At 30.7% G+C, this 12,251-nt stretch overlaps 1 protein-coding gene across 1 annotated transcript; it reads left to right on the plus strand.

The window, feature by feature from the left end:
* Positions 1-8,873: 8,873 nt before the first annotated feature.
* On the plus strand, positions 8,874-11,481 carry HELRODRAFT_159926 (hypothetical protein; the record flags this gene model as incomplete). Its single annotated transcript, XM_009016969.1, has 4 exons — positions 8,874-8,885; positions 9,025-9,108; positions 9,510-9,626; positions 11,356-11,481. The coding sequence occupies 4 exons, from the start codon at positions 8,874-8,876 to the stop codon at positions 11,479-11,481; spliced, it is 339 nt and encodes a 112-aa protein (XP_009015217.1).
* Between the last annotated feature and the right edge of the window lie 770 nt (positions 11,482-12,251).

The raw sequence follows: 12,251 nt of genomic DNA on the forward strand, positions 1-12,251 counted from the left end.
GATAAAAAAGATTAATGAAATTTCTTACAAATTCATTAAAAAGACACGCACATATATACACACATATACATATACGTTCGTATATTTATATGGTATAGTTCTATATATATATATATATCTTTACAATACAATCATTGCAGATGATATATTTAGAAGATAGATAATGTAGTTAGTTACCGATTTAGATATATATATTTATATATATATAATTATAATTATATATATATAATAGCATCTTCCTATTCTATAGCTACCTATACGACTTTATATATATATATATATATATATATATATATATATATATATATATATATATATATATATATATATATATATATATATGCTTCACAATATGTTTCACTTTCCTTTACATCTAGATTTCTTTGAATTAATATTACAAATTAATTTATTATTATGATTATTTTGTGTCAAAAGAAAAAATAATCACTTATCGTTATTATTATCGTTATAATTACTTATTATTATTCATATTTTTATTGTTCGTCATCATCGTCATCCTCGTCGCCATCATCATCACTATTATATACATTTGTCAAAACCATTTATTTGTTAATGCCTACTGATTGATTAGTTATTCATCAGAAGATCCAGTTTTTTGTTATCATTATCCTGAATTTTTACTGAATTTCTCATGTCGTCATCAATTTATTAGTTTTTGTATCATTTGATTTGATGATTTCATCCGATACCTTTAGATCATTTCTTTATATACACGTACATATTTTATGTTAAATGTATGTTCTATGTTAGTTTATGACTATCTATAGATCTTCTTCAGTATCGTACACTTCAATATTGAAATATATTTTTTCAGCGTGTGTTTGTGTGTATGTGTTTTTGTGTGAATGTGTGTGAGGTATATTCATGTTCGTTCATTAATTTGTTTTAATTAGTGTACATTTTATTCATTAGAGTATGATTAGTTCATCAGTTGGATGTAATAGAGTAGCAAGCATCATTAAAGGTTGACATCAGATAAAAAAACGAACACACACAAACACACACACGCACATTCACTCGAACAAACACACACATACATACACACACACACTCACGCACATTCACCGAACAAACACACACATACACAAACATACAGACAATTTTTGCTCCCAGATCATATAAATATTGTTTCTGATGGAGTCTAACTATTATGTTGAACCACGGAATCCTAAAACAAGGTGTGTTCAAGGTTTTGAGGGAATGTATTAAGCTAAAAATTAAAAACGTAAGAGAAAGAGAGAGAGAGAAAGAAAAAGAGAGAAGAGAGAGAGAGAAAACGAGAGAAAGAGAGAGAAAAGAAAAAACTGATTAACAATTTTAGCACATACTGTAAAGATTTCATTGCTTGCTGTCAGAGACGTGTAGTTATTGATGATAATCACAACGTGTTCCAAGTTAGTTAAGTTCTTGTTTAATTTTTCGATTTTTCTAACCGAATATCGTAAACCATTGTCAAGTTTTTTGAACTCTGGTACGATGACGACCAGGTGATCGAGAAGATTCACGATGCAAGCACAAACAGGCGCTATAAAAATCACATGGAAGAGAAACACAAAACTTAAATCACTAGGCAAATCTTGGACAACAATGTTGAAACCTTACTTTACAATAACAACCATTATGATTAACGATTAACCTAATTATTACTCATAGAACAAAGACATCCGATAATAAATATTTCACAACGCGCATCTGGAATCCTTCCCATTAATATATATAAAAACAGAGGAACCATCGATAATGAAAACACGTAAAAGTGTCATATTGCACAAAGTTGAAGATTGTAAAACTAATTGAATAATCGTTAAATCTTCACATTAAACAGACAAAGAATCAACATTATAGAGACCCAGTATGTATGATCATCTGTCCATACCACATACACAACGTATCAATTTGAATACCGAAGATGGTATAGGAATACCGAAAAAAGCATTTTGGTTCTATCATGCTTAACTGTTCTATGATGCTTAAAATAAATGAAAATTTTGGTTTTGAACTCAAGAAACTTGACACTGATTTACGATCTACCGTTAGAAAAATCAAAAAATTAAACAAGAAGCTAATTAACTCGGAACATGTCATCAATAAATATACATATTTATATATTTATATAAGATGATATATATCTGTATATATACATTTATATGTTTATATATATATATAATGTATATATATATGTATGTATGTAAATATCAAAATATTTATTGTAGATTTACGTATGTATATACTTATTTATTTAAATATTTCCAATATTTTTATAATTATTATTATTATTATTAAAAAAGTTGTTATAAAAAATATTATCATTAAACGTTAAAGTTATATTGGTGGTCGGTTCATAGGTAGGTTAACGTTTGAGGTCTAAGTGAGAACTGTGTATTGAAATGAGAGAGAAAGAAAAACAAAAAAGGAAAGAAAGAGTTATAAAAGAAAAGAAATAAAAAGAGAGATAGAGAGAAAGAAAGAGGGAAAGAAAGAGAGATAAATAATAAGATTAATAATAATACAGTCCGCTGAATGACTGTGCCCCCATGTTTTCTGGCCACCCAACATACCCTATATTATTTTATTACATTATTATGAATGGTGAATTAATTAATTATGAGTCTCTAAAAAAATTATTTTCATGTTCGTGTACTGTACATAGAAGATACATATATACAGGTTGGTGGTCACTTTCACTGTTGTTAGTTTTTTTCTTCCCTCTTTCTTTGCATAGATTATTTTTATAAGACGCATTTTGCTGGTTCGACTTTCTTCCGTTTCTAGTTTTGATTTAATTTTTTTTATATTTTTTTTATCTATAAAATAATTATAAAATATTATAATTAATAAATATAGTCTTAATTATTATTTAAATAATAAAAATAATAAATGAATATAAATCAGTAATATTTTACCCTCAATACTTTACCATTTTAGTTATTAAGTATTCAGCATAGTAATATTTCATTACATTTTTATTAAGTTTTTTTTATAAAAAATTGTACCATAATAATTTTTACTTTATGAGTTAATTAATTTTACTTTCAATATACTTCTATATTACTACTACCGTATTCAAAAAAGATTTTCTGAGTTTCTAAATTATACTAATCCAGTCAGTGTCTGTCAATTAAAAATTCTACACAACAGAACGAATTTGTGGGTGCTTAATAAACGATGTTAAATTTTTTTGCTCAATTCACAATCTTTGATACAAAAACATCAAAACATCATGTTCCGTATTCTAAATTTGTATCTAGTCTGGAGGTACAAAATCTAACTAAACAAAATTCATGAAGAGATTATCACAAAAATATTTTTGTAGTCTAGTGACAACTTCTTCCGCAATATTAATTTTGTTGTGGGAGTGGCAATCCCAAAGAGGGCCCTTTACTACAACCGGAGCTGCAGTTATTTTTCAAAATATTATTGAAATTATTCTCATAACTAACATTGTTTTATTTACATTTTGTTATAGATCACTCCTATAAATAGTAATTTTCAGTTTGCTAAACTCAAAAGTTCTACTTTAGTATGATCAAAGGTGTGGTCAGCCACAAGCTAACAATCTAAATCTTAGGTTCTTTTTAAATATCTGACTGTCAGTAATAAATTAAAATAATTGGTATTGCCAATTTTGTTTCGATAATTTATAAATAAAATATTATATTTTTTTTACTTTCGTTCAAGTTATCCCATATAATTATATTTTCATATTATCTGAATTCACGATAATTAAGTATCAATGATTGTTTCAATTATATGTATCGCATAGCTCAATAAAATTATGTACAAATCGAAAGTATATATTTACGCGCGCGTGTCTGTGTGTGTGTGTGTCTGTGTGTGTGTGTGTGTCTGTGTGTGTGTCTGTGGGTGTGTATGTCTGTATGAATGTGTATATAAAGATATGTGTTGTGACTAATTCATGTATTATTTTACGTTGTTATATATATTTTTAGAAAATTTTATTTTATAATTTCATTGATATTGTTTTCCTTGGAGTTTCGAAATAATCTGTTTGCCGTCCTATTTCTTTACTATACGCTTCTTAGTTTTGTTGTTGTCACTTTATAATATAACGATTACTGTCACTTACTGTAAATTATACTGTATCTTTCGTATGTATATTTCTGTAATTTATGTTTTTCTAAAAATATTTTACTCAATGATCTAGTTGATTTACGTGAATTTTTTTTGTGAATTTTCCAACTTAATTAAAATTAAAAGTAAGGTATGTTATGATTTTACAACGAATGATTATTTCGTCTAGAACTTTTTTGTCATACAATGCGTTAATTGGCCTTTAATGTTGTTTTCCTTACTTTTTTCTGCAATTTCTTTTGTTTTTGGGTCATTTTTTTAATGTTTCGTTTATTAACCACTGTGCAAATTTTATAGAAATTTTTTTTATAGTTGTTTTTTTTTCTTTTTTTTCTATAAAGTCCCGACACAAACCGTCCAAAAAAAAATGAAATTCTTTTTCCATATTGACTTGTTGAAAATTAATTTTCGTTAACTACCCATTAATGTACTATTGATATATATATATATGTATATGCCATCATCAACGTACAACAGGTATTTTGAAGAATTCAAACGCACACACACACACTCACACTCACACGTACATATACATATACACGTACACACGTTCATAAAAACATACACACAGATACATGAATGAATAAAAATAGTCATTATTTAAAAGTTATTATTTTTAAATACTTATCGAACAAATATTGATAAATAGATACTGTTAGATCGCCAAGAATGATGATAATAATTAATCATAAATACATCAATTAATTTACTAATTTAGCTAAATTATTTAGAATTTTACTTTTAGATGAAAAAAATGATTTCGATTACTTATTCAAGTGTATTTGTTCACGGAATACTACTATTTAGTACAAAAAAAAACTTTACTTTTTTATTGAAAAAATTAATTTAAAATCTCATTTTTAAATATTAACGTAGATCTAATTTGATGAATATTATACTTTCAGCTATTGTTATTGATAGTAAATTTACTTATTTATCTACTGAATGTGTGTTTTTCCATTCATTTTTTTTGCAATTGTTTAAAAATGATAAATTTTTCAAATTTAATTTTATTTGCCGCTATCAAAAATTAAACGATGCAAAAAAACTGTTTATCGTTTTTTTTCAAACACAAAAAAATATAAAAAAAATGTTGAAAATAAAAAATTTATTGAATTGGAAAATAAATTCCGTCGGGGGGATTTCACAAAATAAAAAAGAATTCTCTTTTTCTTAGGAATGTGTGTCCAACAATTTATTTTATCTTGCATCAGTCTATGTCATTTTATATGTGTGTTTCTTTGTGCTGGTAGTTGTTGTAGCAGCTACAGCAACTTCAACCCTTTAGTGTTTCGACCCGTGTTTTTGGTTTAAAGCATCATAATATGTGTTGTGTGTGATGTATGTTTTTTCCTTCTCACTGTCTGTTACCTCTCATTCTTCTTTTCTTTTTCCAGCTTTTTTTTACTTTATTTCTCTTTGTATATCTTTTTGTTTAATTTTTTCTCTCTCAATTATTCTCATTTAAATCTATAAGTTTTTGTATGTTGTGTAAAATGTGAATGTGTGCATATATGTATGTATGTATGTGTGTATGTGTGTTTGTATGTATGTTTGTATGTATGTTTGTATGTATGTTTGTATGTATGCATTTGTGTGCGCACGCGGGTGTGTGTGGTGTGTGTGAACACTTTTGTCTATACATCCGCCAAGATGAATTGATCAAATTTTTTTGCGGATGCATTTAATTAAAATAAAAAGGTATCACAACGTTCTACGAGTCCCAGAGATCAATCAGCCTACTGCACATTTGGTGTCCACACACCCTACACACCCATACACACACATACACACATACATATACACACACATACATATACACACACACGCAAATGTGCATGTGCCCTGATGTATCTGTGGACTCGCACAAACGTGTGATACCGTTTTAATTTAATTAAATGCATCCGCAAACAAATTTGATCAATTCATTTTGGCGGATGTATAGACACACACGCAAACACACACACACATTAACACGTGCAAACACACGCACACATCCATAAACACAGAAACTAAAACAAACAGAACACATCACCTAATACTTATATACAAAAGTACACATTTATACGCAAAGATGAACAGACGTACAGTACACACACACACACAGACACACTCGAACACATATAGACACACGCACAAACACACAAAGATACACACACGCACATATATCAATCAGAAATATGGCATCTAATATCAGATATAGTAGCCGCCAGCGAGAATCAAATTAATCTGCGCTCTCCGCAACGCGTTCGTAGTACGTAGATATCTTTGCGTTCATTTTATGATCGTCTTCATGCGTATATACGTATGTTATGCATGTTTGCTTGTATACAGATGAAATAAAAACATAAGCAGAAAGAGATAAAGAGAGAGAAGCAGAAAGAAAGAAAGAGAGAGCGAGACAGATTGATAGAGAGGACAGAAAGAGGATTGGAATGAAAGAACATTACAATTATCTGTGTTTATACATCTAATGGTAATCTTCGTATAGAATATATATGAATGTATATGTGTTCAATAAGGAAAACAAGTGAAATCAACTAAGAGAGAGAAAAGCAGTAAAAGAAAAGGAGAGAGAGATACAGAGAAAGAGAGAGAAAGGTGAACCATTACACCTAGATATGTGTTCATTTAATTATTGCCTCTATGTAGATATAGATTGTATTGTATTTGCATGTATATGTGTGCGTGTAAAGATAACAGGAAAACAAAAACAGCATATCAGAGGGCAGAGGGAGAAAGAGAAAAAAGATAGAAAGAGTGAAAGAGAAAAGAGACAATAGAAAGAGAGAGAGAGTGAAAGAGAAAAGAGACAATAGAAAGAGAGAGAGAGAGAGAGAGAGAGAGAGAGAGAAAGAAGGAGAAAAATAATTGAATTAGCAAATGTTAACGGTAAAAACAAAAGAAAATCACATAATTAACTTACGTGACACATTCAAAAATTTCCAAAAAATTTTTATAAAAATTTTAACTTGTGCCACATAGTTAAAAATGTATGTCATAAAATGGTACGCTTGTAATGTATGTATGTGATGATTGGAATAAATAAAACAAAATTAAATAAAAAAAAAACTCCAAATGAAATAAACGATTTCTTATTCCAGAATAAATTTTGAAAACATCTCAACCGAGAAATTATTTAAAATCTCACTAGAGCAAATGACGTCACCAAAATTGCATAGAAAAAAAATGAATTGATACAAATTTTATATATATATATATATTTTAATTAGCAGGATAATTTCTTATGAAACTGAAAATGCAAATTTAAACGACTCATCCTATTTTAGAATAAAGATCACCAATTATCAATTACTTAAGTATTAGAAAGTAATTTGTACCTAACATGAAAATTAAAAAAAATCAATCCTACACTCCATGAATGTATACAAAAAATTGTACACTAACAGAAACGTGTACAAAGAGTGCGTGCACGCAAAATTGCACGCACAAAAAACCAGAGAAATATATGTATGTATAAAGAACATCAGAGGTTAAAGGAAACAGCAATTGAAGTATTTATAAGATGTCATTTGAAAGGGTCACATAAATTTCATCTATTATGTTTGTATGTAGGTTTGTTGGTTTGCTTCTATGAATGTTTGTATGTATGTTTGTTTGTTTTTATGATAGTTTGTATGCAGGTTTGTTTGTTTGTTTCTATGAATGTACATGTATGATTGTATGTATGCTTGCTTGTTTGTTTGTATGTATACCCTATGCGTACACACACATTTATGTTGTATTGTAAGAATGTGTATATGTTTATGCCTGTATGGGGTATGAAATCTAATGAATTACACATATATATAGACACTTACACACACACACACACAAAGAAACTACACACATACAAATCTACACACACACACACACACACACACAAAGAAACTACACACATACAAATCTACACACAAACACACACACACACACACACACATGCCATACATACATACATACGCAGATATAATAAGAGCCATAAATTGCAACGTTCAGAAACGCAAACAAGTCTCACTCAGTCTAAACGACGATGAAGTTGACAACAATGACGACGACGATAATGACGTCACTTCCGTTATCTTTATGTCTATATATGATCTTTTGTTTCCGGCAAACCATGCATAAAACAAACGAGAATATGTGCATGTTTGCGCGTAAAAACAAAAAAAAATGAGTTTGTTTGTTTTGACCGTAAGGTTGTATATATGTTTTTACGCGTTTGAGTGTGTGTGTTTGTAAGTGTTTGTGTGTGTACGTGTGTGTGTGTGTTTGTTTGTTTGTGTGCGTCTTTGTGAAGTTTTGCAAGAGGGTGGTAAACAATTTTTTTTGCATTGATCTGATCTAACGTGATCTGAAATTGCAACCGTTTTAGTTTTATTATGCTGCATAGGAAAAAACAAGCACACACACACAAACAAACACACACACACACATACACACAAAGAACCACATACATACATACATACACATCACATTCACACGCGCGCACAACTATGTACTACTGTTTGTATATATTTAATATTTAAATATTTTTATAAAATGTATTCACCAAAACAAAATAACTCATATTTTTGCATATATTAGTTATGTGTCGTAATTAAATTTGGCTAGTAAATTAGAAAAATGTTAGAATTTTTTGGCAACTTATATTTTACCACCACGTGGTATTAGAAGCATAAACATTGCGAAATACGCACACAACATTTCATATTCTACACACATCCGCATACAAACACGTACACACACACATACACACAAACATGCACAAACAAGTATGTATACAAAAATCTTCAAACCAACGATAGCATACATAAAAACAATAGTTGTATGTCATGTCAAGCGTATATGTATGAGCTGTGTATACATACAATCACACACACAAACACACGCAAACAATACGCACGTACACAGATATACACGCACGGACATACACAGAGATTTTCATGCATACAAATCGCTCTCTTGTTCGGAGTCAGAGTCACATGCCAATCTTACGTAATGAGCAATCAAATCGATCGATAAACCGAATGAAACGCGCGCACATGACGATAAAAATGAAACACGCACATACACGCACACACGTACATACACGCACCACCGTACATACACTCACATACTTATACACATTTATTTCATACATGCAACATGCTATGTTCAACACGTATTCTCCAATGACATCAAGACTTCACCAAACACGCTCACACATCCACAGACATACAACTACATAGAGATGTATGTGAAATATACAACACCAATGTGTTGTACATTTCATACATAGAAACACACACATTAACATATTTTCATATACTAATTCAGCGCCATACACACGCACACATACTCAAAAACCCACACATACACAAACACGCACACACGGACGCACGCAAACACATACACAGTATATCGAGATACGATATCAGACTTGCACATCTCCGCTTCATTTGTCTGCTCGGTACATCTCTTATCTCGTTGCCTTGGAGACGCTCCGAGATGATGGACGAGACATGAGGTGGCCGGTCAGGTAGAGGTGAGAGAGGGAGAAGATTGGGGAGGGAATGTAGGAAGTGAGAAAATGAATATTGGAGAGAGAATACAAAAACTGGAGCGGAAAAGTTTGAAGAGAGTATTCAGAAAGTGAGAAAAGAGAAAATTGAAAAAAAAAATGAAAAAGTAAGAGAGAGAAAGTAAGATTGGGAAGAGGAATGCAACAACCGAGAAACACGTTAGAAAAAAAAATAGGTGATCGAAAAGTAAAGATAGAAAGTGAGAGAAAGAGAGAGAAAAAGAGAGGGAGAGAAGGAAAATGACTGGAGAAAGTATGCTGGCTGGAAAAGAGAGGAAGAATAAAAAGAAAAAAACCATAGAAAGTTAATGAGAAAAAAGAGAGAGATAAAAAATATAGAGAAAAATAAGTATACATGACAAAATAGAAAGAATACAAAAAGTCACACAGAATCGTAGATATCCAGATAGACATGCAAAAAACTTTAACTCGCGAATCGCCGGCCAATGTTATTGATGACAATCGAGTTAACAAAATCAATGATTAAACGAAGGAATGACAAAGGAAGGAGGATGATAATTATGATGGTGAAGAGGAAAGGAAGAAAGATGATAATGATGATGAAGAGAGGATGAAAACGGAAATGAAGAAGATGAGGATGATGAAGAGGAAGATGATGATGATGGTTTTTATATGGAGAGACTTAAAGCCAAACTTTGTCATCATTAAACATCTTTGAGATGATGATAATAATAATAATGACGACGATGATGTAGTATCAATTGTGATGACGTTGAATATGACGTTGTTGGGTGAATAATGACGTCATCGATAAGGAGGAAGACTGCATACATTGATTATCTACAAAGCTATAAATATCTACATGCCAATATTGTTAAATACGTGTACATACATTTGCGTACACACAAACACAACACACACGACACACACAACACACACACATGCACACACAAACACAAACACACATGTATACAAACGCATACACACATATTGAAAATGACGATGGCGATGATGATGACGACGACGATGATGATGACGACGACGATGATGATGACGATGACGACAGTGATGTTTGTCATCTTTTATCTCTAACATTGCAATACAAATCAAAACAAAGGGAGAAAAAATTTCTTGCCTTGCTATCTCGAACAATTTTTTATCTCACTCATCATCGTCGTCGTCGTCTTCTTCTTCATTATCCTCTTTGACCCATTTGCCAACGTCATCATCTTTGTTACCATCATCATCAATATCACCATCATCACCATCATCATCATCATTATCATCATTGAACGATCATTGATTAGGTCTTGAATGTTATCAGCTGACGTCTTAATCTAATAAGAACGATGGTGATAGGGCGATGATAATTATGATTATGGTGGTGATGATGACGATGAAGATGGTGATTATGATGACGATGATGATGATGATGTCGATCGATTTTACCATTAATATTTTCGAATTTCCTTTTAACGTCATACTTAATAAATCTAAAACTCCATCAAAACCATCATCGTTATCATCATCATCGACATTATTTTTATCATCATCATCATCATTATCGTCGTAATCCTCCTCCTCATCATCATCACCATCACGTTTCAGGAGCAATGATGATGATGATGATGATGATGATGATGACGACGACGATGATGATGATGATGATGATGATGATGATGATGATGATGATGATGATGATGATGATGATGGCCGTCCAGCCGACAAGCGACGACAAACAACAACTAATCACCAACGATCATCGTGACGATGACGTCATCGACTACGTCATAACGGCGACTACCATTGGGACTTCCGATGAAATGGCCTGCATAAAACTTTCATAAAAAGAAACTTCCACAAAACAAAAATGGAGACAAAAATTCTGGATCTAGGAATAAAAAATTGTGAATAAAAAATTATGATAAAAATCGATAAGAATAAAATTCATTTCTCTTTCCATACAAAACGATCAATAAGTTTTTTTTTAAAGTTCTCTTTCAACCAAAATACAAACAAAACATCGAATACATTTTTCCGGTGAATTTTGATTTATACCCCTTGTAACAAGGGGTAGCTTTCAGACGAAAAGTTTTTCGAATCATGCATATTTCAATGCACAAACACACACACACACACACACACACACACACACACACACACACACACACACACACACACACACACACACACACACACACACACACATATATATATACACACGTACACTATACATACAGATGCACTCGCATAATAATAATTATTTATATTAATTAAAAATATCTGTAAACAATAAAGAAGAATGTCTGTTTGTTAATCTGTTTGGATTTTGTCTATTTGAACAACAAAAATATTAAAACACAAAAATTCATGCAGTCAAACACACACACAGACACACACACAACTATATTTTGTCATACATTCATTCAGCTAATGAATGTTTCCTTCAGAAATATGCCAATAATAATATAATACATCAAACAAAATCGAACTCTGAAAAAATTACAGATCTCAGTTATATAAAAAAAACACAACAGAGTAAAAATCGAAATCTGCAAAAAAAAACAAAAGAAAAACAAAAAGCCAATAAGACGTGACGACGAATTTCATTGGTTGA

The sequence above is a fragment of the Helobdella robusta genome, assembly GCF_000326865.2.
Source record: "Helobdella robusta unplaced genomic scaffold HELROscaffold_2, whole genome shotgun sequence".
In the NCBI taxonomy this organism is placed as follows: Eukaryota; Metazoa; Annelida; class Clitellata; order Rhynchobdellida; family Glossiphoniidae; genus Helobdella; species Helobdella robusta.